Source organism: Canis lupus, chromosome 22, assembly GCF_048164855.1.
Source record: "Canis lupus baileyi chromosome 22, mCanLup2.hap1, whole genome shotgun sequence".
NCBI classification, from domain to species: domain Eukaryota; kingdom Metazoa; phylum Chordata; class Mammalia; order Carnivora; family Canidae; genus Canis; species Canis lupus.
Window position 1 is genome coordinate 26,246,303 of NC_132859.1, and position 26,629 is coordinate 26,272,931.

At 41.3% G+C, this 26,629-nt stretch overlaps 1 protein-coding gene across 4 annotated transcripts in view; it reads right to left on the reverse strand.

Moving 5' to 3' along the window:
- The window catches only part of RFTN1 (raftlin, lipid raft linker 1), a 200,229-nt gene that overhangs the window by 111,297 nt on the left and 62,303 nt on the right, over positions 1 to 26,629 (reverse strand). For all 4 annotated transcript variants that reach the window (XM_072792875.1, XM_072792876.1, XM_072792877.1 and 1 more), the window contains exon 3: positions 8,803 to 8,989. In XM_072792875.1, the coding sequence (XP_072648976.1) occupies positions 8,803 to 8,989 (187 nt within the window). The remainder of the gene's footprint in view (positions 1 to 8,802; positions 8,990 to 26,629) is intronic.

The following is a 26,629-nucleotide window of genomic DNA, read 5'->3' on the forward strand; positions in this document are numbered from 1 at the left end:
TTAATAGCATCTAGAATGGTGAATCCTTTCCAGAATGTTTTCTTTTTCTTTTTTTTAAAGATTTATTTATTTATTTATTCATGATAGACACACAGAGAGAGGCAGAGACACAGGCAGAGGGAGAAGCAGGCTCCATGCAGGGAGCCCAACGCGGGACTCGATCCCGGGATTCCAGGATCGCGCCCTGGGCCAAAGGCAGGCGCCAAACCGCTGAGCCACCCAGGGATTCCCTCCAGAATGTTTTCAATTGGTTTGCCCAGATCCATCAGGAGAGTCACTATGTCTGGCAGCTAGAGCCTTTTGAAATGTATTTCTTTTGTTTGTTGTTGTTGTTTGTTTTTTTCAAATGTATTTCTTAAATAAGATTTGAAAGTTGAAACTACTCCTCGATCCATGTGCTGCAGAATGCACGTTGTATTAGCAGGCACAAAAACAACACTAATCTCATTGTCCATCTCCATCAGAGCTCTTGGATGACCAGGTGCATTGTCAATGAGCAGTAATATTTTGAAAGGAATCTTTTTTCCTGAGCAGTAGGTCTCCATTGTGGACTTAAAATATTTGGTAAACCATGTTGTAAACAGATGTATGGTCATCTAGGCTTTGTTGTTCCATGCTTAAAAGCAGGCCAAGTAGATCTAGTATAATTCTCAGGGACCCTAGGATTTTCAGAATGGTCAATGAGTATTGGCCTCAACTTACTGTCACCAGATATATTACCTCCTAACAAGGAGAGTCAGTCTGTTCTTTGAAGCTTGGAAGCCAGGCGAGGACTTTTTTCTAGATATGAATGTCCTAGTCAGCATTTTCTTCCAACAAAAGGTTGTTTCATCTACATTGAATGTCTGTTTGGTGTAAACACTTTCGCTAGTTATCTTAGATCAATCTTCTGGAACTCTTGCTGCACCCTTTACGTTAGCACTTGTTACTTCACATTGCACTTTGATGTTATGGAGATGGCTTCTTCCCTTAAACCTCATGAACCCACCACATCTGCAGGCTTCAAACTTTTCTTCTGCGGCTTCCTCATCTCTCAGCCTTCATAGAATTGAAGAAAGTCAGGACCTTGCTCTGGACTAGGCTTTGGCTTAAGGGAATGCTGTGGCTGTTTTGTTCGTCTATCCAGACCACTCAAACCTTCTACATATCAGCAGTAAGACTGTTTCACTTTCTTATCATTCATGTGTTCATGTGTTCACTAGAGCAGCTCTTCTAATTTCCTTCAAGAACTTTCCTTTGCATTCACAACTTGGCTAACCGTGTGGTGCAAGAGGTCTAGTATTCGGTCTATGCTGGGCTTTCAACATGGTTTCCCACTAAGCTTAATCATTTCTAGTTTTTGATTTAAAGGGAGAGACACACAACTCTTCCTTTCACATGAACACTTGGAAGCCACTGTAGGGTTATTAACTGGCCTGATTTCAATGCTGCTGTATCTCCAGAAACAGGGGTGCCCAAGAAGTGGGAGAGAGATGGGGGGATGGCTGGTTGGTGGAACAGCCACAACTCATATTTATCTATTAAATTCATTATCTGACATGAATGTGGTTCATGGTGCCTCAAAACAATTACAGTAGTAACATCAAAGATCACTGACCAGTTTATAATAACAAAAAAAATAATAATGAAAAAAAGTTTGAAATATTGCAAGGGATGACAAAATGTGACAGAGACACAAAGTGAGCAGCTGTTGGAAAAATGGCATTGATAGACTTGCTTGACACAGGATTGCCATGCACTTTCAATCTGTAAAAACTGCAGTATCTGAGAAGCACAATAAGGCAAAGTATGTCTATATTTTGAAAAAAGGGAGGCAATATTTAAAAAAAGAAGTTCTCACATAAACATCCAGATTTCTGGGTTTTCTTGAAAAAAAAAAAAAAAAAAGGTACAAGACCTGATGACACCTGGCAACAACAGGACAGAGTTAGGTACTGACTCTCTGACAACCCAAGAGCCCCCACCCAAGGTTCTGGCCCCTGGAAGCATCTGAACTTGCAAGCCCTGCCTTAGAAAAAAAGGCAGTCTTCAGGATTTCAGATTCCCAGCCCCAAAGGGAAGAAGGGGTAAAGGCTAGGCACTTCCTGATATTTGCTTTCCTGGAAATAAAACAGCAAAAAGCCAAAAGTATCGTCTCTCACTGCATCACTTGACACTGGGCGGCCAGAGCTGACTCATCTAGCAATCTGTGCTGCTCGTAAGTACTTGGGAGTACAGCTTGCTGATGCGGTCTGAGAGGAAAAACTTCTCAGACTCCAAGCATATGGTCAATTTGGAACCGGGCAGCTCACTTACCACAGCTTTCGGCAAGCCACAGCGTCTCTTCTAAGAATTACTAGAGGCATCTGGTATAGGGAACAAGGACCACAACAGGCTGAGCTCAGTCAGCAACACTGAAATGGGCCTGTCCTCGTGGGCTCACCACAGCTTCACACAGTTTCCCATGGCCTCACTCAGCTCAGACTTCACTCCTGGCTCCTGACTGCAGACACCTGCCAGGGGACATCCCGCCCCCAGCAACTGCCCACAAACACGATGCAACCAAACCAATGCTACTCACATTCCTTCTGAGGTGGATGCTGCCCACGCTCCACCGAGATCCCCTCCAAAACCTCTCCTGGCTCTGTGTGTCCTCCCCCTACGTTCTGCATGCTTTAAGTTCTCTCTTGGCCATTGGAATTGCCCTGCCGGGAGGTGCCCTAGGCCAGGGAAGTGTCTGAGGCAGCTCATGGCAAATGGCTGCTGAGGGCAGAAGCATGAAGGCCCCTTCCCAGCCTCAAGATGGACTCACTGCTTCCTGGGGAATCAGACTGAGACTGACACTGTACCCTTGCTGGCTTCCTTCCCTGCCCTGTCCCATGTCCCCACTCCTAACTGAGGCTTCTTAGGAACACTTCCCTGATGATCCTCTCAGGATCTGCTCCAGGGAAACCCCACTAAGACAGAGCCCTTCCCCATCCCCTCCCCTCCCTCCTCCAGTTAATCCTCCCAGCCCCTCAGAGTCAAAAATGCACTTGTATTTTGATTCCTCCTCTTCCTTCACCCTCTCTGCAGCTAAATGTTAAATCTGTAACATTTCCTCCCATCAGAACCATCTCCCATCCAACTCTGCCTTAGTTCCCACCACAGCCCACCTGAGTCCTTCTAGAACTAGCCACCCACTGGCTCCCTCTAGAACTGTTTTCTCAACCTCCATTGTCTTTCCCTCTTTCACTTTGAAAACTCAGACCTTCTAAGGGTTGTTCCTACAAAACAAAACAAAACAAAACAAAACAAGACAAAACAAAAATATTGCAATGGTTCCCCAATGACCTCAGGATAAAATCAAACTTATTAGCCCCACCATCAGAGGCCTCCTGGTCCCGGCCCCTCAGGCCTCTTCTCCCTGCTTCTCTCTGACCTGTGCTTTGTTCACCCCACACCATCCATGGTCTGCTTCCTCCAGGCTCCCTCGGGCCAGTCCCCCTGCCTGGAAGACCCTCCTCACCACTTGTCTCCCTGTACAAATCTACCCATCATTCCAGACCAAGAGCAAAAGGGGGCCACAGATCCTCCTTCTTCTCTAAAGCACCCCCATTAACAAATTCTGGGCGAGAGGTGAAAACCAAGACCTATAGATTTAGCTGGGCATTCACATAATTTGCACCATATATATTTGACAACTCCCCTCTCCGCAGTAGATAAGTATCTTGAGAGCTGAGAGCTCTTTAGAGTCATCTTTGCATAGTGTAGCTACACTGCACACATTTATCTTAGACAAATCTAACTGCAAGAGGGGGCCGTTTACCACTTCAAACGTGCCAGTTGTTCTACTCAACAGGCAGATGTGTCCCAGAATGGATGTGAGACAGGAGGCATGGAGATCCTGTTCCCTTCACCACAAACGGTTCCCTAAGGGCAGCACCTCACCCCCTCAGCACACTCACTGTAAGCCGAACCAACTTACATCTGCCTGGGGTTCATTGTTGGAAACACAGATCTGATCTCGTCCTGAAGGAAAACATGGCATTGGTCAGGTAGAGAAATGCTCCAGTATTATACTTTGTGGGCAAGTAAAGAGATTTGCAAGGGCAGTTTTCATTATATGCATTTTCCACCTTCCAGGAGGGCTTCTGAATCCTGCCCCTTGCATTAGCAGCAAGCCCCTCTGTGCACCCTACCCCTTCACCCAAGGCCTCACCTGATGAATGTGGACAGGGTTCACAGTTTTCTTCCCTTGTACCATATAAGGCTGATATCCCAGGGAACCTGGACCCAAATGGTTTTGACCCATTAGTGATGAAAAACACATCACAGATAACCCTGAACTGGCTTTATGTGTGAACAATGACGACACAGCAGCTGAAAAATGGAGAGGCACAATGGGGTTTTGTATTTATGCCTACAACCATAAAACGGCCTAGAATTAAACCCACACTCACGAAATATCAGAAGTGACATGCTAATAAGTGACTTCTCTTAGCCATCAAATTTTAAGATCTTTGGCAACTCATTTTAAGGAAAAGTATCTGAAAAAAAATGAAGGACAACTTAACTGTACTTAGAATTCAGAATGAATGAAACTATATTAACTATCCTGGTCTGTTAAAAATCACTAAGTGTTCCAAAGAGTTTTAAGAAAGTAGCACAAACTCTCTTTCTACTTATTCATGAAATATTTAAAATTTAGCTACTCATTCTTCAGACAGTTTTCAAAGTAAATTCAACACATCTAGAATCAAGAACAATTTGTACTACAGTGTGTGGGTTGGACTGACATCTTAAAATGAAATGGCAGTTATCAGATTTTTCAAGGAAAAATGATCAGGTGATTTTTCATGGAATTAAGTAAAGCTTGTCTGAATGGTACAGGGCTCACAGGAATGTTACTGCACTGAGCTTTCGGAGTGACTCATTAACAATGCAGTTCAACTCTCAATGGTGCTCTCAAATTATCCAATCTCCATGAGGAGACACTGTAATTATAAGACTCAAATAAACTCTTCCCACCTCATGCACATCACTCCCATTTCTGCCCCAAAGAAATCAGGACCAAGTTAGAAGCTCTTTCCTCCAGAAACATTCCTTCCTCTCCTTGCCAGTGGGAGGTGACTTCTTTTTCCCAAATCTCATGGCATAAGGCAAATGCCTCATTTTCTCAGTTAAATGACAGGTGTCTAGAGGGCAACCTCCATGTCTGGTTGAATCTTGCACCCTCTGCCTCCTCACCAAGTAGAGCTCCCAGCAAAATACCTTACAAAGGGTAGAGTTGAGTGTTTGCAAATGAATGATGAAGGGAGTGAATGCAAGCTTGTAGGGTTCTGTCCTTTCTCCTGATCTTAACTACAGATCCCAAAAGCCAGTATGTTCACCTTTTAAACATATGAAAGTTTGTATCCAGGATTCAAGTTGCCACCCGTGGTTAATTCTTGCGAATGAACTTGATTTGGACTGACGCTACTCTAACAAGTTTACCCATAGCTCTTTTGGGATGGTCCAATTAGAAAATATTAACCAGGCATTTTACTTCCTCTTTGAGAGCTAAATCATTTCATTTAACAGCATCTACAGCTCTCAAAACTTTGGCAGACTTTGTGAAAAATACCATATTAACTTTATTAAAAATTCATCATGTATTCTCCTTGTTTCATTTCTACTACATAAACTCCCTACTGATACAGGAAAAGCTCTGTTGCTTTTTGTTTATTTATTTTTAATAGTGTGGGGTGTCCTTTCCTAAGGATGCAAAAACACATGGTTATTACATTTGCTAGGAGATAAAAGCCCTGCCCTTTAAAATGATATTGTATAATGACTGCTTTCCACCACCACTCCTCCCACCCAATACTAATGGGGAATGGAAATAGGGGAAATTCTCTTGGTCATTTTTGCCTTGAGAACGGTAAGTTACCATTCTCATTAGCATGACAAATTAACAAACTTTAGTAATTTCCTTTAAAAAAACAAACACAACAGGGTGGGGTGGGATCAATTTCAAAAACTTGGCACAAAGTTATCCAAGGAATTTCTTTCTCTGAATCTGCTTCTTAAGAACCCAGATTGTTCTATAAAGTCATCCAGCAGTATGTAGACTTCAGGCACTATCTACCAGAGTAAACTCAAATCAAAAGAGAATGCCATCTTCTTCTTGAAACCCTCCTGCACACCCATGTCTCATTCTTCCTAATGGCTTGATCCATTTTCCTTTCCTGGAAAGTAAGTTTATTAGCTCAGGGACTGTCCTCAGTGGAAGTGAAAAAAAAACCTACTGAATACCTTTAGGTCCATTGCTGGCTGGTTATGGACTATTCCCCAAAGTGATGGTTCTTCTAATGCTTATGAGGAGCTTTCTCACCCACCTCATCTGATCAGATAACTGAGGTTAGTTAGTTCAGGTCTTGCAAATCATTTAGTACCAGAAAAATCCACTAATGTGCCCCTGACCCTATAGCACTTATTCACAGGGGTGCAGTGTAGAACACAAGCCCTCCAACCAGAAGCCCTATGTTTCTTCTCACCTTTCCTGGTACTCAAAACTCTTCCTAGCAGTAAAGAGGCGATCCCCATGAGCTCTGGTGAGTATCGGCATGGAGCTGGACAAGAATTTGATTCTCTCACCTTTGTTACTCTAAGTGTGACCCATGGACCAGCAGCATTGCTATCATCTAGGAATGTGTTGGAAATGCAGAGTCCCAGGCCCAACCCTAGACCTGCTGAATCAGACTGCACTTGAATAATATCCCCAGGAGATTCACAGGAAGCACATCAAAGTTTGAGAGGTGCTACTCCATAGTAGCATCTTCATATGTAGAGTCAAATTCATTTATGACGTGCTGACTTCATGCCAAACCCCACACTAACATCACCTGCAGTAGAATTACACTGAGAGATACTCTTGTGACCTGACCAAAGTGGACTTTCCCTTCTGCTCATCAAGTCCAATGCAATGATTTAAGAAGCAGAAACACCGATGCCCAGTGAATGCCTTGTATAATCTGGAAGGTATGTGGTAGGTTGGTTTTATTTTATTTCCTTTCTGAAATTCTTACTTATTCTGAGATTATTGAGTCGTAATATGGAGGAAGATGGAATAATGAAATTACTACCTCATCTAAAAATCAAAGGTAGCTTCCCTGCTTTTTCCATAAAAGGGTTTTCCACAAGAATCATGGGTGCAGGAACACAGCAGGTACTTCACATCAGGGTTCAGAGGGGAGGCAGCCTGCCTGGGACCAATCAGAGCTCTACTTGCTGCCATTTGTACAACCTTGACAAGTAAGTCAACATTTAGGCTTCAGCTTCCTTTCCTTTAGAATGGAAATAAAGGGACTCAGTGGTTGAACCTCTGCCTTCAGCTCAGGTCATGATCCCAGGGTCCTGGGATCGAGTCCTACATCAGGCCCCCTGCAGAGAGCCTGCTTCTTCCTCTATGTCTCTGCCTCTCTCTCTGTGTCTCTCATGAATAAATAAAATATTTAAAAATATAAAATAAAATGAAATAAAATAAAATAAATAAGTGAAAATAAAAGCAGTACCTATTTCAAAGACTCCTTATGAGAACAAAATGATACCTGTAAAGCCTGGCATATTGTGAGCACTCAGTACAAGTGACTTATGATAATTACACATAATATTGTGTGTCAGTGGAACCTAAAACCATTGTGGCTCTTGCAACAATTTCCTCTTGTGATTGATCTAGATATAGTAAATCAACATAAAGAAATGAAGAGTCAAAAAAGACAGACTTGAGAAAAGTTTCACTCTATGAAAACCATGGTAATTCTGGACGTTAGCAAAGGTGGCCACCATCTTTCACTTCAAATTCCAATGCGTGTGGACTCCAACTAAGCGTCCAGAGCTTGATCAGCCATGAAGAAATGAACACTACCGGCCAGGAAGGAGTCTATCTTAGTCACCCAAACCTCCATCTCACAGCTGCCTCTGGTGAGCTCACTAGCCAGATGTCTGTTTACCAGGCAAAGTAACTTTTTAAAAGACAGAAAGAGAAGCAATCATTCTGTACTCTTTTTAAACTATAGCGCATTGTCATTCCTCTCATGATAACTGGCCAAAGGACAGATCTGATTTCTTTTGCCAGATTTTATTTCAAAATAAAGCACAAAAACATATCATGCTTACTATCCCACCCTCGTTGTTTTTTTAAATCACTTAAGATTAATATATCTCCTTTTGAGAAACCAACCTCTACCTCTCTTTTCCTAATTAGACTCAATAAAAATATAAGAATAACCATTCAACTGGACAAGCCACGCTGAAAAACACCCTGAAAGCCTTGAAAACTAAAATGAAGACAAATGTATCACAGCACTTGATTCAAGTGGGTTTTGTTTTTCTTCCCAAGTGACTGACGGAACATACGGTAAGTTTAAAATATCCAAGTATTTCTGGAGTTTGGAGGAAGATATTAAGTTTGTATAGTCTTCAAAAAAAGAGTGTGCTTTGCAGCCATGCATTTCAGATGGACAGTATGATACTCCCACCAGCTGCATCATCCTGGGAGTACACCTTTTCAGACTTTTCAGAGGAGGCCTCTTTTTAGTCAAGTGTAATCCAATAAATTAAAGGAGGGTCAGGATATATGGAACTCTCTACTCATGCAGTGAGGACAGTTGCAGGACACTATGAGACTTCTCTCTGGTTATCTGACACTTTGTCTTACCTGTCAGAGAGCAGAGGCCCTGGGGAGATCATGAAAATTTCAAATATATTCTCTACCTCTAGTCTTCTCACTTTCCCTCCTCCATTCAACACACATCAGCCACCTCCTAAGGCTCAGCTAACGGTTCACCTAAGACGACTTACCTGTCAGTTTTCTTGATCAGGATGGCCCTGAAGATGTGCTCGAGGGGTGTCTTCTCCCGTTCATGGGTTGGCTGCACGAAGGGGTGCAGTGCCACTAGTGAGAAGCCCTGTTGGTACAGCTCCAGGAGCTGGGCGGGCAGGTCATGCAGGGAGGCCAGCCTCACCGCTGAGGACCTCGGGAGCTCCGCTGGAGGTAGAGAGAGGAGAGGCTCATGAGGAAAGCCACACCAGGGCCTGCCCTCCCCATCCAAGTCCTTCTCCCCTTGCCCTTGCACACTTCCAGGTTACTTCTCCCTAAAAATGAGTTTATTCCTGTCTTAACTACTGTCAAAGAGAACTTAAAACAGCAGATTATTTTCCAACTCATCCAAAGGGGTTGTCATAATTGGATGTTTTAAACCAAGAGTCAATCTTCTCAGAGATCACATTGGAAAAGTCATTTCCACCCTCTCAAAAAATAAAAAAAGAAAGAAAAGAAGGAGGAGGAGGGAAAAATGACAACTGCATGCAAATATAAAATTCCCCAGCTGGCAAAAAGCAGCACTGACAAAGTCAGAAGACAAACTGGAACAAAATTTCTGGGACACTTAAGAGAAAGGGGTAATTTCCTTAATTTGCAAAGAAACCACTGAAACAGCGAGAGAGAAAGAGACAGAGAGAGAGAGGAAGGAAGGAGGAAGAAAAGGGGAGGAGAGGGAGGATACGGAAGGAAAGAGAAAGGAAGAGAGAGGAAGAAAGACAAAATATACAAAGACTCAACTGCCTAAAAAACAGAAAAAGTTAATTAATATTTGGGAAAAAACTCAAATTAACTCCACATTACAACTATGCAAGACACATATTTTTTTCACCTACTGAATTAAGATTTGAATTTAAAACAATTTTTTGAGATGGACAGACATAATACCATAGATTATTACCATAAGTAATGTTGATGAAAAATACGACTCCTACATAATTTCACATGGATGTACATAGAGTACATCATACCCAGGGATTCCATACCTAGGAATTTGCTGGACCAAAGATAAAAGTATTGTACTTTTTTCATATATGGCCAGATTTCTTCCACAGAGTAGCATGGATTTACCTCCTATCAGCAATGTATAAAGGCATTCCTTTTCCATGTCCTGGCTAATTTCATAGTGAAAAAAATGATCTTTATTGTGGCAATTTGTATTTCTCTTACTACATAACTTATATTTTTTCTTACTGAACATCTCATGTTTAAATACTATCTGTGTCACCTTTTCTATTAACTGTTCATAATCTTTGCCTAGTTTTCTATTGGGTTATTGGTCCTTTTCTCTATTGATTTGTCAAAACTCTTTATATATTAGGAAATTTAGTTGTCATTGCAATAGCTTTCCCAAATTTATTGTTTTTTGACTTTGCATAAGGTGGGTTTTGTCATAAAGAATTTTTTATGGAGCTAAATTACTCAATATTCTATGATTTTTTAAAGGTTTTATTTATTTATTCATGAGAGACAGAGAGAGAGATAGGCAGAGGCAGAGGGAGAAGCAGGCTCTACGCTGAACAGAGAGCCTGACATGAGGCTCAACTCCAAGACCTGAGGATCACGACCTGAGCTGAAGGTGGAGGCTTAACCAACTGAGCTACCCAGGCACCTGCCTTCAATGACTTGAATTTTATGTCATAGCAGAGAGATCAGGGATCATAAAACAATTTTCCTGTTAAGACATATTTCATTTTTCAGATGTGAATCTTTGAGCCAATTTGGAATTTATGCAATATGAATTCAACATCCCACCCCCTTTTTCTCATTAATTTGAGCTGTCACCTTTATCATATATTCTTGAACATATAAATTTATTATTGTGATCCATTAATCTGTTTTAACAATTTTAATGTCATGTTTTAACATCTGGTCAGGCTATTTCCTGAAACTTCTTATTTCCTTTTTAGTTTCTGAATCTTCCTTTTTTTTTTTTTAATGACCTTTAAAACTAACTCATCAAACCTTCCTTCCAAAAAAATCTTATTGGTATTATTATTGGATCATGTTAAAATTATAGCTTAACTGAGGGAGAATGGATATCTTCATCACACTGTAAGTTCCCATCCAAGGACAAGGATAATTTTTGTTTATTCAAGATTTCTTTGGGGTCCCTCAGGCACATTTTAAAGTTTTCTTCACATAGATATTGTACACTTATCAATTTTACTCTTATTTATCTTACTGTTATTGGAGTAATAGAATTTTTTTCCCCTTTTTATTCCTATGCTACCCATTCAGGCAAGAATGTTGGGGAAATAGCCATATTCATCATGGTGATGTGGTGAACTTCTCTGGAGGGTAATATAGTGTGTTTGTCTTCAAACCTAAAAGTACACACACCCTTTGTCCAACAATCCCACTACTAGGTATTTTGCCTATGGCTGGACTCATAGAATCAAGATATACGGACAAATATACTCACTACAGGCTTGTTCCTATAGCAAAAACTTGAAACCAAATAGTTCTTCATTGGAGGGCTGGCTAGCTAACCACTGGGACACCTCAGTGATGAATTCTATGGGCCATTTAACAAGACTAAGATAAATCTGTTATGTACAGATGGAAATGTATCCAAGGTAAGTTTTTAAGTTAAGACGCGACGTGTCAAACAGTGTTTATGACAGTCTTGTATAAAAATAATTAGAAAGATAGGGAAGCCCTGGTGGCTCAGTGGTTTAGCGCCGCCTTCAGCCCAGGGCCTGATCCTGGAGATCCAGGATTAAGTCCCACGTCAGGCTCCCTGCATGGAGCCTGCTTCTCCCTCTGCCTGTGTCTCTGCCTCTCTCTTTCTGTTTCTCTCATGAATAAATAAAATGTTAAAAAAAAAAAAGAAAGATAATTTTTTTAGAATAAAATTTTTTTCTGAAATAAAAAACATATGAATGTAGGAGAAAGGGGCTGGAGTATAGAGGGAAGGAAGGTGGTTTTTATTTTGTACTCACAGTACTATTACCATCCACAGGGGCCATTGGGTGGAGGGTCTATGAGATATTTTAATTTTCTTATTTATATGCAAAAACATCATTTAAAAGTTTCGCATATATTTCTGAGAATAACGTATTATTTCTTTTTTAAGATCTATTTATTTATTTATTTATGGTAGACACAGAAAGAGAGAGAGTGAGGCAGAGACACAGGAGGAGGGAGAAGCAGGCTCCATGCCGGGAGCCCGACGTGGGACTCGATCCCGGGACTCCAGGATCACGCCCTGGGCCAAAGGCAGGCGCCAAACTGCTGAGCCACCCAGGGATCCCCCAATGTACTTTTTTAAAACACAAACCTGGGCACCTGGGTGGCTCAGTCGGTTAAGCATCTGACTCTTGATTTCAGCTCAGGTCATGATCTTAGGCTGCTGAGATTAAGCCCTACATCAGGCCAGCTCAGCACACAGTCAGCTTGTCCCTCTCCCTCTGTTCCTCCCCATGCACATGCGCATGCACACTCTCTCTCCCAAATAAATAAATAAATATTTAAAATAAATAAATAATTAAGCACAAACTTAAAAAACTAAATCTAGGGCTACTTAAGAATACTACTTAACATCAGCTTCTGCTCTCATTTCCATACATCATGCAAGGAATTTACAGGAAAAAAAATCTATAGCAATGATTCACTCTAAAGCAGTGCCCAGCATCCTGGAGAAATCTCCATTAATAACAATGACAAATAGAAGATTGGCCAGGAAAGTGTGCAGTCTTTTCCCTTGAAGTGTACCTTCTGGATATGCAGCTAGTCAAAAAAATCTAAAGACAGGTCTGGTAAAAAAAATGCTGAGCCCCTCTGAATTCCCATGCAAAGAAACCCGCCAAATACCTCCTTAGACCCAGGCAAGGGGTCTCCCACCCTGGACCCCTTGCTTTAGAGCAGGGGTCCTCCAAGTGTGCTCCTTAGTCCACCAGCAGCACCAGCAACACAGAGATTCATTAGAAATACGGACTCTAGGGCCCCACCTCTGACCTGCTGACTCAGAATCTGAGTAATCTACACCTTCATAAGCCCTCCCAGGAGACTGAAACTGAGAACTACTCTGCGGAGGGTTCCTTTGGCTCTCCTCGCCACTCTCCTTTCCTCTCCCCTTCTTGGGTGAGGAAACCAGGGACCTAAGTAAGACATGTACCAACCTGTCATCCACAGCCCAACCTCACATAGCCAAGAGCTTGGAATTCCCTGACCTTACAACCTCGGGCCCACCATGCAGTTCTGAGCAGCCTTCTTCAGTCTGCAGCAAAGGTGGATGGTGCCCATGTGCGCACCCCCAGGCCCCCAGACAATCAGGAACTAGGGTGTGATAATCTGTGGGGAGACACTGCCACAGGAGCAAAATTTAAGGGCCACCGAAAACTCAGTAAGCAAGATAAATAAAAATGTAACGCAATATGTTAAAAAGTGAAAATTCATGCAAAATCCATAATAAAAAAATATCAAAACTTTTCATAAAGAGAGGATCAATATTACGATATTTTCCCTTTTTCCTTAAGCTCCAATATGGCTTAATACAGCACTTTATTGATCTTGTCTTTTTTTTTTTTAATTTTTTTTTAATTTATTTATGATAGGCACACAGTGAGAGAGAGAGAGGCAGAGACACAGGCAGAGGGAGAAGCAGGCTCCACGCACCGGGAGCCCGATGTGGGATTCGATCCCGGGTCTCCAGGACCGCGCCCTGGGCCAAAGGCAGGCGCCAAACCGCTGCGCCACCCAGGGATCCCTTGATCTTGTCTTTTTAAAAAACTGTTGCCTCACCTGCCTCACCCTAATGCTGGCTCATACCCAGTATCTCTTGCACTCTTGACCTGGGCCCCTGCAAATGATAGAAGCAGGTCTGTATGCAGGTTGTGCCCAGAGAACAGGGGCAGGTTTCCTCTGCTGTCAAGAGATTACAAAGTGGCTGACCTGAACAAGCATCACTGTGTGTGGCATAGACGCTGGCTGTTTCGTTTGCAAAACCGAACAGACTTTTGGTAGGTGGGTAAGCCCTTTTCGGAGGGTAATTTTACAACGTCGATCAAACCTAAAAATACCATGCAGCATTAAGCTGCCCCCTCTTTGATGAAAGCATATATGAAGAGCATCTGTGAGTCAACCAATATGAGACCACCCACTCAGCCGGTCTCCACAGCACAGTGTTTTGTAAATGTTTCAAGTATTTCAAATTCTTACTGCTATAATAAAATAAGCCTTTACTAAGATTCTGATCATTTATAGATTTGTTCCCCCTTATACATTATGCTGTAATAAAGAAATAAAAGTAGTCGGTGTCTTTAGAAGACTTGGGATTCTAACTACATTCTTCACTGGTATTAATCCTGGGCATGTGAACACCCAGTTTCCTTGTTTAAGATGGGCATACTAACATCATACCGCACCTAGAAGAGTCCAATGGGATGATGCATGTGAAATCGATGAAGCTACAAACTACCACTGTCAGTGGTGGTAGCAGTGGTGGATGGGAGTTGGTCAGGGATACTGGTCAGCTGAGGCCAGTGATGACACCATGGTGCCAGGCCACTAAATCATTCTCCATTTCCTCCCATACCCCATAACCACCAGGCTTACAAATCACTGTATTAAAAACAGTAGTTGATCAACCACTTTACAGTTAAATGCTTCCTGAATAAAACATAATACCTTTAAAATTTTCATCTTAAAATCTAAAGATGTATCTCTTGTCAAAACTCAGCAAACTTTATGGTTTTAATTTTTTGGTATGCATGCTGGCAAAGTAAGTTTAGCTTCATGGCTAAAAAACAAATAAAAATGAATCTCAACAATCTTGTTGCAATAAAAAAAAAGGCTCTTGTTGTAAATATGATTAAAGGCCTTAATTTCTTGTTTCTGTTTGAACCTTAACCTTCAGAAAAACGCTAGTTCTTATAAACTAACCAATCCCCCAGTATTATTACCAGAAAAATAAAGGAAAAAATGACTTATCTGTTTGGAGGGACATACCAATTGTAGCCTCTTGGTCTATTTCTCACCCCACCCACCAGGATAACCTCTCTACTATTTTTGTTTTGTAAGATTTGCCTGACTTCGTTGACAAATTATGTAACCTTGGGCAAGTCATATGACTCCCACCCCATCTCTTGGGTCCATTCTTTATAAAATGAAGACCCTGGATCGGCAATTCTGATAGAAGCTTCCAACTTTAAAATGCAATTATCTCATTATTTCAATCTGAAGAGTAACATCCAGTTTCTAACTAAAAAATGACATTGGATAATATGATAAATGTTCGCAAAGTGAACTCAAAGAATTCCCCTAAACTAGAGCCATAATGGGAATAAGGAAAAACCGCACATGTGGGAGAGATGGATAGAGGCAAGGATCTGCTGCCACTGTGGCAGATTAAAAGCCACTGTTGTTTTTGAGGGTCCCAGTCTTCTACCCATCTCAGGCACTAAACTGTCCGCTCCGACTGTCCTCAGGGGGTTGGGAAGCTTTCCGGGGGCATTCTAGGGAAGAAATGCCTGCACAGTCATGGGAGAGAAAGGGGATATTTTAAGAAGCATCCCTAGGGACGGTGGGTTCCTCTCTTCCTAGCAGAGAGCTAGGAGGACAACAGTGTGAGTTATCTGCAGTTACTCTGACGTCCTAGGATTTTATTACGATTCCACTCCAGGACTGAACTATGTACACCACTCATTGTAAGTTGAAATTTCTAATTATAAGCCTTCATGTTCTTAAGATGAGAGACACTGATGATGCTGTCTTGGTCAATGTTTCTCCAGTCTGAGGCAATGCCACTGTTACGGCCCAGTATCTGCCTGAAGATCACACTCTCCTCTTTCTCCACTTTCCAATCAAGTTCTCAAGTCTTTATCTACAGTGATCAGTCTTCAAGCCCAGGGACCAGGCTGGACACCCCCTGTGCTCCTACTCAGTGAGCCGCATCTTCCTTGCTCACAGGGACTTGGACTTACAGCGTGCAAAGGCCAGTTCTCCAGCTGGCCTCTCCGACCACCCTGGCAGGAATTGGCTCTTACCTGGTGACCTGGTAGAGGGTCTGGGGCAGATCACAAAGCCAGGAACTGGGGCCCCCGGGACTGGAAGGATATGGTACAAGAGACACAGCTACGGGAAGAATAATGAATACTAAAGCCCCATCTCACCAAGGGGGCAGCATCGTGTTCTTCCAGCCTGGTCCCTGTCAATGGGAACACAGGCCCAAGAACTTCATATTCTTACCTTCAAGAACTCAGAAATCTTGGTCCTCATGGAAACTCTCCTCATCTTTAGATTTGGCAATTAATTCCCATTTTATTTTCAAGTCCATATGGCCCAAAGCCAAGACCTGTAGGTTGCAGAGTCTGGATGGGGCATTTAATTAAGTGTAGGGAGATGGATTCTCCTTCCTATCTCTGATCTAGCACTGTCAAAGCATGGTGTGAGCCTCGGTCATGTACTGAAGAGCTTGTGATTCTGTTCATTCTCACATCATCACGATTTACATCAGCATTCAAGGATACATCTGCACGTATTTGACACAGCCCCCTATTTCCTAATTCTTCTCTCTTCTATGCTGATGTAGAGATGAACTACAAGTTTAGAACCATATAATTATGTTTTGAATCCTCTGGAAATATTTCTTTCCTTCATTCAATCACCAATAACAGGCTTTTGATTTCTAAAAAAAAAGTCAAAATATAGAAAGTACTGCTGGAAAGGTATTTTGGGTGGCATGAGAGTCCAAAGATCTTTTAGAATAAGGATTTTGTTTTCCTTTCAGAAAATAACTCCATATAAATAACTAAGCCATTATTCCAGGGGTAAAAAAAAAAAAAAAAAAAAAAGAGGAATGCAAACAGGGGGAAAGAAACCTCATCCACAAAACCACACATTTCTTAACACTCCTGGGATAAAGTAGATTTCGTTTTTGCTATGACTATGTTTTGTTTAGCAAAAACATTCTGCAGCCCCACTTATTCCCTGGAAACGAAGCCCTGCAGACATCTGCAGAAGAGCCAAAGCGACAGCTTTGCTCCTTTCAAACTTTATTCCTGGGAAAGTGCCAGGTTCAAGACAAGGAAACCCCTGGTGTACAGCACCCGCACACTTTTCTCCTCTGTACAGGAGACAACGGCGTGCTGAACTGCAACAGCTTCTATTATTTTGCTCAGCCATCATTTGTGACTTTAACCTAATTATTCAAAGTCCGACTCCGCTTTTCTAATTACATCTGCTAATGGATCTGTCAATACCAGGGAACGAAACACGAGAGAATGACACCATCTCCCTCGGGTAATTTCCCTCACAGGTAGAGCTGATAATGACACTGTTCAACCAAATCTCTCTCTCTCTCTCTCTCTCTCTCTCAAGTTCCTTGAAGGCCGCTATTTCTATAACATCAGTCGGCCTGCACTTTGCAATAGATCCAATTTAGCGAAACACTAAAATCAATCATTTTTCAATGTGGGGTTTATTGTATAGGTAAGGAACAGGAATTCAATTTTTTAAATAATGCTTGCAGCCCAATATCTTCTGTCTGTATGTCATTTCTAAATCTGCGGAATAAATTAAAGCTTGCATTTTGAAGCTTTGCAAATTCAGATTTCTATCATTACTTGTCTTATCAAATAAATGCATGTTTTTGAAACTTACATAAATAAATGAAGCCTATCCAGGATAGGCTCAGGAGACCACACCATTAAAACACTATTTATTCTTTTTTATTTTTTTAATTGAAGTGAAATTCACATGAGATCAACCATTTTAAAGTGAACAATTCAATGGCATTTAGTACATTCATAAGGTTGGACGACCATCACCTCTCTGTATTTTTAAAACATATTCCTCACCACAAGGAAACCCCATAGCCATTCAGCAGTTACTCCCTACTCTCTTCTGCTTATAGGCTTTGGCAACCACCAGTTTTCATAAAACACAGTTCTTAACACCTTATCTAAATCATGGATAAACTCAAGGGGGAAAATCTTGGTAAGTCTAAAAGCATTTCTTTAAACTTATATAAACCTAGGATTCTACATTCAATCATGGAGTAATTGGCAAAGCAACAGACGACACCTCATCAAATGAGTTCTTAAGATTTTTTGTGGCCACCAGACCACAAATGACTGGGAAGCATCAGATGATCAAAGTGCTAGGATAACAGGTGTGTGTGTCTCTGTGTGTACATGTTTGTGTGTGTGTGGGTAAAGCAAAGGGTGGAGGGAGACAGGAAACTTGTTATTGGTTGCTGGTCATTTCAAAGAGTCACGCATAGTCACTGAATTATGCACACACAACATCATACTGTAAAAAATTCAGTGTCTAGAAGTTGTAAGGAGAGTGCTGAGTAATTCCCATTGACTGTACCCATTAATCAAACCCAAAGGACGGCATTACTGCTCATCTCACTGGTCCATTTTGACAGAGAAGACACAGGCAAAGATTCAAGAAAGCTCTTCCAGCAACACCAGGCCTCACGCTGCTTAGATTTCACAGTGGGGTATTGAAATATTAAAAAGCAACTGGCTAGAAACTGAACTCAGAGTATTAATAAAATATTTCACACACTTAAAAATACTTCTTATATAGTGAAGAGAAGATGTAAAGGATCACCAAGTCTTTAGAATTTCTATTCCAACTGGTCCATACCAAATCCAAGGAGAGCTTAGCATGAGTCAGAAGAAAAGTTAGTTATCAATATTTTATGCCACTTTCCTAATTGAGCATGATATCATGATAGCTGACACTCTGAGCAGTTCTCTTTGATTTTGAGAGTACAATAAACTGATTGCATCCAAGACCAGCTACTAATGAATATGTGCAAACAATATGGAAATGAAACTGTTTAGAATGTAAATGGGATCTTATATAGATTTCTATGCTAAAGTCTAAAGATTTTTATAAAAATAATCAGTACTGAAAAAATAATGTCAACTGTGGCCAAGTCCTCAGAGAAGGCGTATCAGAAAAATAATGCACCTTTACAAGGAGCTGTAGGAATCAACTAAGAAGTGTGATTGCTCTAATGCCTTCAGAGAAGCCAAAGGAACCGAAGAAGCACCTGAAATGGGTAGCATAGTGAGCCAGCATATACATTCTGAACCTGGAGACCATGTGGCCCCTCACTCCCGCGCACGTTCTTCTCTGTCCGCCATGTGAAGCAGCCCAGCTAGAGCCAGGCAGGCAATCAGCTCTTTCAGAACAAGAAGGGACATGGTGCATTTTTTATCTGTAACAGCCAAATGCCATTTTAATTCCTTCCCTACATGCACACGATGAAATCCATCAACAACAGTATGGCTGAACGGTTATGCTATGGCTCATCCATACTACAGACTATTAAGTAGCAATTTAAAAAATGAGTTGGATCCATACCTCTGACCTGGAAGAAAAAAAACAAAGGTTGGTATGTCACTGAAAGCAAAGAAAATATGCAAAAATCTCATTTTGCATAGATGGCCAAATAATGACAGGACAAAGATTGTGGTTATATACAAGAAGTGACTGGGAATCTAACCCTGAACAACATAAAATGTGGAAAAAAAAAAAAAGAAATTTTCCCAAGAGTATGGTGCCCCAAGGGCATGCACACACTTCAATTTGGCACAAGAGAATACTACTGTTTCTTTTTACTTTGAGTTATTATCACAAGGGTCTCAACTCTATAATAGAGTTTCACACTGGTATATCAATAAAGTCTTTATGTAGGAGAATTTTTTTAAAATTTGCAAATATAATATGATAAAAATATATAAAATTATAAAATAATGCACTAGAGAAACTGCCGGAAAGCACAAAAATTCACCATGTGCAAGAATAGTTTCAAGATCTTATGACAAGAATAAATTCCACCATCTGGGGGCTTAGCACAACATCTACCCACAAAGGAAATCCACTTGTTGGTTCAAAGACACTACTCCCAGACACACCAGCAAATTCACCTCAGTGGCCTCCCCTTTTCTTTGCTGTAGTGGAGACACACCATATATTCAGTGGCACTGTCACAAAGACATTCATAAGACTTACAAAAAGTTCCACATATTGGAAACGCGTTTTAACAAAAAATACTCTAAGGTATATGACATTGCAAAAGATTCAACAAAACTCTGTCACATGACAACAGGGCCAGACAGTTCCCTTACTCTAAAAAAGGCTTCCACACCTGCATTTTCAGCTTTGCATGAACAATTACTGCATTCATGCGCAAACTCCCAAATTGGTGCATGGAAATAGAAAATCATACACACAAGTTGAGCAGCCCCGGGCTCCGCTAACCAATTTGCATGCAAAATTGTCATCAGCACTCTCTGGTTTATTTTTTGCCCGTGGAAGAGATGAGGGTCTGTGATGCCTGAGGCCAATTTTAAGAGGTATTTTGGTTCCCACTATAAAAATGGAGTCCCGAAGAGTGTCTGGGGGTCTATGCACGCCTGTGTGCCCCTCTCAGCTGCCTTCCAACAGATCCCCAAGGAGGAGGAGAAAAGCTGGAGAGTGGGATTAAGTAGAAGAGTTAGGTGAAAGCAAATGGCCATGGGAGGTTCTTCAGAATAAGAGAAGAAATGTAGGAGGGTGGAATTTTTTATTTACATCCAGAAAAATGTCATCTATCAACAACAGTTGGCACAAAAAGAGGAAGATAGATTTAACCAGGGAGGAGAAAGGATTTTCCTGACTTGTCAGTGAGAATTTATAGAAATGGACCACCAGAAAGTGTGGCCTTTGAGATTGCCAAAGAGGGTGTGAGAGGCATCTATGTGCTCATAAAGCATCTTGGGGTTTTCGCTAACAATTTCTACCCTCCACCCCTGTTTCTTTCCTCCTTTCATGTGTCACTACTGAGCACTCAAAATGTGGTTAGCCTCAAAGGAGGTGAGCTTTAAGTGTAAAACAGACATGACTTCAAAAACTTCATATGAAAAAAAAAGAATAAAATATCTCGATAAAAATTTATTGATTACACGTTGAAATGACATTTGGAACACACGGAGTTAAATGAAATGTATTAAAATTAATTTACCTATTAATTATTAATGAATTAATCTGTTATAATTTTTTAATTTAAATTTTTTATGAGAGGGGCACCTGGGTGGCTCAGTGGTTAAACATCTGCCTTTGGGTCAGGGCATGATCTCAGGGTCCTGGGATCGAGTCTCACATCAGGCTCCCTGCAGAGATCTTGCTTCTCCCTCTATGTTTCTGCTTCTCTCTATGTGTCTCTCATGAATAAATAAATAAAATCTTTAAAAAAATAAAAATAAATAAAATTTTTATGAGAAAACTTTAAATGACATCCATGGCTCACATTATATTTCTATTGGGCAGGTCCGTTCTAGAATCTCTCATTTTAAATTAGACTCAGTTTAGCCCAAAACGTGTGATCCCTTCACCAGCCACCTTTATTAAGGTGTCTGTTTAATTCCTTACTTAACATCCTATAGCTACAACTATGAGTAAGGCCACTTCTTTTCCCAAAATAAACCTGTAACACCAAGGAATGGGGAATGCCTGCAAAAATCTTTACAATGTAGGACTGAATGGGTAATCTTCCTTCAGGGATACTAAATCTTTTCTTTTTACCAATTGTCACCATTCCAAATTGGCAGAAGAAAGCAAAACTTTGGGCTGCCTTCACGTCTGATGTTTTTAGTCCCTGAGACCCTTGAATACCTGCTCTTTAAGAATCTCTGGGAAACCAGTCACACCGGCTTCTGAAGTGTTTACCTCTCTGGAGCCAGTGGGTTCTCAACATTTTTGTGTCCCTACTGCACAACAGATCATACACCCTCCTGAGTCACACATCTCACCCGCTAAGGGAACTCTCAAGCTGAGAGTCATTGCTCTGGCAAAACTGGAGATAAGAACCAGAGGCCTCCAGCCAGCCAGCACCCCAGCTGAGATTATTCCTATCAGAAAGTTCAATGGACAGTGGACCCTCTAGTCTGTTTCGCCGAATCCCTGGAAAGTGCTTCATATTGGATTTTCTGGATGATTTATATTACATTTCAGAGATGCAAATTCCCTCTCATGCCCCTAATAAACTCATCTATGTGGTCTTAATGCTTGGACTTGACAGAGCTGTCTCCTTCTTGGTCCTTCCTTGCCTGGTTTCTCTGAGGGTAGGATGGCAGCTTCATGCTGCTCGGAATTCTCACATATTGTAAGAAGTGAGTATTGTTATTACTTTGTTATAACTGCAGTGTAGTTTGTCTTATTTCTAAATGATGCAGATCCTATTAGGCAAATATAAAACAGAAATCTGGAATTGAATTATAGGGTAGAAAGCCGGTGATGTATCAAATCTGGCTCAGGCAGAGAGATGGATGGTGTGCTGGTCAAGGTTCCCTCTCTGGAGCCAAAGTACTTGGGTTTATTTTCTGTTTTATTTTTGTTTTTTTAATTAAAGTATAGTTGACACACAATGTTTCATTAGTTTCAAGTGTACAATATAGTAATTCGACAACTCTATACGTCCGGCTGTAGCAGTGTAGCTCCCATCTGTCACCATACAGCACTATTACAATACCACTAACTACATTCCCTGTGCTGTGCCCTTTATCCCCGTGACTTACTCATTCCATAACTGGAAGCCCATGTCTCCCTTTCCCTTCACCCATTTTGCCCATCTCCCCACCAAATCATCTAGGTTTAAATCTCAACACCACCCCTTCCTAGCTGTATGACTTTAGGTGAGTTACAAACCCCTATGGGCCTCAGTTTTGTCTATGTCAGATAAAGGTAATGTCAATCATATTGGGCTGGGATGAGGATTAGGTGAAATAATGCATATGAAGCACTAGAACTGGACCTGGAACCTGTAACACTTCTGTATATAGGAGCTGCTAAAATAATTATTCTCAATATTATTATTATTAATAGCTCTAATCATCTCCCCACTTGTTAGCAAGCAATGACAGGTCTCCGTGTCCATAAATGGATCCTTATGTCTGAAATCACTCCAGTTGTACACTGATATTCTTTAGTTTTCACATATGACTAATTTCTCAGCCTAAGCCACAGGCCTGATTTTTTTTCCTGCAACTTTCTTTTATTTTTTTAAAAAAGATTTTATTTATTTATTCATGAGAGATAGAGAGAGAGGCAGAGACATAGGCAGAGGGAGAAGCAGGCTCCCTGAGGGGAGCCCAATGCAGGATTTAATCCCAGGACCCAGGAATCAGGACCTGAGCCAAAGGCAGATGCTCAACCATTGAGCCTCTTTTAAATGCTGGTTTTAATTTCTATTGGTTTCTAAATGTGAATGCCCAATAGGTCTAGAACATCAAGACTCAGAAAAATAAGAGAGGCAAAAAGCATATTGAGGGGTTCAATGATTTATGCCAGATCCTACCACAGACTTTGGTGGTATCAGAGAATGGGCATGGGGAGGAGGGGGTGAGGGCATGGCTGCAATGGGACTGGAAAAGCCTGGAGAGCCAGTTCCAGAAAATGGCACCATCTGTTAAGAGTAGCCAGGAACCAGTGGGAGAAGGATAGCAGAAGGCCCCAGTGAGGAACATAAACCACATTCCAAAAGGAACAAGAGAATAAAGGAGATGACTGAGAGAAGAGGTGGAACCACTTAAAGCCTTTACCACAGAGCACACCAGGAAAAGGGAGATGACGAAGGGATGGTGAAGAGGAAGGCATCGGGCAGGCAAATGTCGCCCCCGCCCTGACTACTCTCCACGCCTGTCTTCAATCCATCCCAGATTTGAGAAGTTAAATGTGCAAAGAAAAAATACTTCTTGAAGGAGGCATAAACCCAGGGGTAATTCCAGTCTCTTCCCTTTGTTTCCTCATCTATGTGTCCTAAATTCCTCTCCTAACTGCCACCGACAAGGACTCCTATGCTAAGTTCTCCTCCCACCTCAGGCCTGCTCTGCCTGCAGCTCTACTTGGAAGCGTTTCAGGCGTTAACATTTAAAATGAGAACAGAAGCCCTATGAGTTTGTCCTCAGCTAGCACAGAGAAAGGGGAGGCTGAACCGATAGTGTCTGGCCACCCCCAGACACAAAGGGGTGGCAGCCTCAGGGAGGGGACGGGCAACCACTAGGTGTGGAGGGACGCAGCTAGAAGCAGGCTGCAGACGGGTCAGTTGCCACCTGACCGCTTCACTGCCTGCTCTTCCCCAACTACCATCCTCTTTCCTCTTAGTGTTCCAGACTTTATTTATTTATTTACGGTTTTTTTTTTTTTTTTTAGGTTTTATTTATTCATTTGAGAGAGACAGAGAGAGAGAGCTCGAGCAGGGGGTGAGGCAGAGACAGAGAAGCAGACTCCTTGCTGAGCAGGGTGCCCAACACGGGGTTCAATCCCAGGACCCCAGGTTCACGACCTGAGTTGAAGGTAGACACTTAACCAACTGAGCCACCCAAGGGCCCCTGTTCTAGACTCTAAATACCGCTTTTGAATTGCTTTTCTAAGAATCATCGTTTCAAAGGATTTTACAGCTGAAAGAGCCCTTACAGAGACAAGGATAGGAGAATTATTCCAGAAATAACAGCAATGATGACAACACTGATAGCTAGCTTCTACTAGATTTATGCTGTACCGAAGATATTGTTTTATGTGCTTTACTTGCATCTTCCTTTAATTCTCAAACCGCCTCTCTAAGACCTCCATTTTAAAGATAAGGAAACTCTGGATCAGAGAGGTTGAGTATTTTCCTAAGGTTGCACAGCCAGTAAATGGTGAACCCAAGACTCAAACCCAATCATTCAGAACCTATATCCTTAACTATGAAGTCTTCCTAATTACTTAAACCAGTCCATTCATTTTCATGGATTATAAAGTGACATCCGCAGGGATTAAACAATTAGCTGTGGACATATAGCTTGCAGCAGAATCAGAACTATAATAGACTTCTGGACTCTCCATCCAGTGCTCTTTGTACCATACCATAAAACTATAGTGAGTGCAGCAGGATCACAACAAAAGAATCCTCAAGACCAACACACTGTCTCCTTGTTTCTCCACAATGGTGTGCCTCCTTGGTATTCCTTCTTAGGCTCTGTATTTTGTTTAAGTACCATCCATACTTTACTACCTAGATCACTGTTTTCCCTGAAAGGCTGATCACAGGCAGGTAAACAAAGCCTTTCTTAAAAATATAATGTTTATTTCTTCAATAAATTTGATAGTGTATTCTTGATTGGGGAAAAAATACAACATGAATGCAAGCCATGCGTTTAGCGCCACATAAGTTTATAATGGGAAAACCAGAAAAATAGGGATAACTACATAATGATTATAAATAACCACCCGAAACCAGACTTGTTTAATTTCAGGGTATGACACAAGAAAATAAATAAAGCAAATGTTTAAAAGAGAATCCACTTTTCAAATTGAAATTTTAATAGTGATCTTCAAAGACATCAATAATGTGGGGGCCGAGGCATTTCAGTTGGGCAAATCCAAACAACACGTTATCAACCTTCCCCGTGTCTCTGGACTTCCTGCCCACAGTGCAGAAGTGGGAGGCAGATGATAAACGTCTAAGCCAGATTAACGGTATGTCGTGGCAGACCTCTGTAATGAGTATGAACAATACCTGGTGTGTGCCTCCCCTGGTGGGAGATGGGGGTGCCACCCTAACAAAGCTTCCTCCTTCACCTCCTGATGGTAATAATTTTTAATGCTTTTCTAGAACCCCATGTTCATACGTCTTCATAGGCAGGGGATTTAATAGCAATTACCAAATTGCCCTACCACTGTCTTACTGATCTGTGGAGTGAGACCATGCCTATTTCCCCACGGTACCAAGTCGATAGGTGAAAAATGATATCGTTGCTTTATTCTGAGTTTCTATAATTAGTCATGAGGTTGAGAATATTTTTATATATAATCCATACAAATGTAATTAGGTATTTCTTACTCTTCAGCTGGGATCCCTGCTACCCATTTTCCCATAACACAGATTATCGTTTTCTTATTGATTTGTAGTACAATCTTCTACAAGAAGGGTATTAGTCCTTAATCTGTTATGTATATTGCAATTTTGTTTTTCTTTCACTACAGTAGCAGCCCCCTTATCTGCAGGGGATATGTTTCAAGACTTTCAATGGATATGGGAAACCACAGATAGTACTATACACACTATGTTTTTCCCTGTACATACAGACCTATGATGAAGTTTAATGTGTAAAGTAGGCACAGTAAGAGATGAACAACAATAAAATAGAAAATATTTTATTGCTATAGGAAAAGTTGTATGAATGTGGTCTCTCTCTCAAAATATCTTATCATACTACCCACCCTTCTCCTTCCTGTGATGATGAAAGATGATAAATGCATGATGAGATGAAATGAGGTGTAGGACGCAGGCACTGAGATATAATGCTAGGCTACTACTGGCCTTCTGATGATAACTCAGGAGGATCATCTGCCTCTAGGCTGCAGCTGACTTTGGGCAACGGAAACCCCAGAAAGTGTAACCATGGATAAGGGAGGACTATTATACATAAAAGTTTTATGTGGTCAACACTAACTTTTTTTTAAGTCTTTTTTTTTTAAGATTTTATTTCTTTATTTCAGAGAGAGAGCATGAGGGGTAGGGAGGGGCAGAAGAAGAGAGAGAAGCAGGCTCCCCACTGAGCAGGTGGTCTGATGAGAGGCTGGATCCCCATAATCATGACCTGAGCCAAAGACAAACCACCAACTGAGCCACCCAGGCGCCCCACTTCCAAAACTTTTAAGGCATCTGGGCTACATGGCATATTTAGAAAGGAGTGCGCTTTACATTTACATTGATCTTTATATTGAAAACTCCCTTAGAAAAAATTAAAAATAGAAAAAAAAATGAGGAAAAAATAAAAAGAAAGAAAGGAAAAAAAAGAAAACTCTCTCTATAACTAAAAA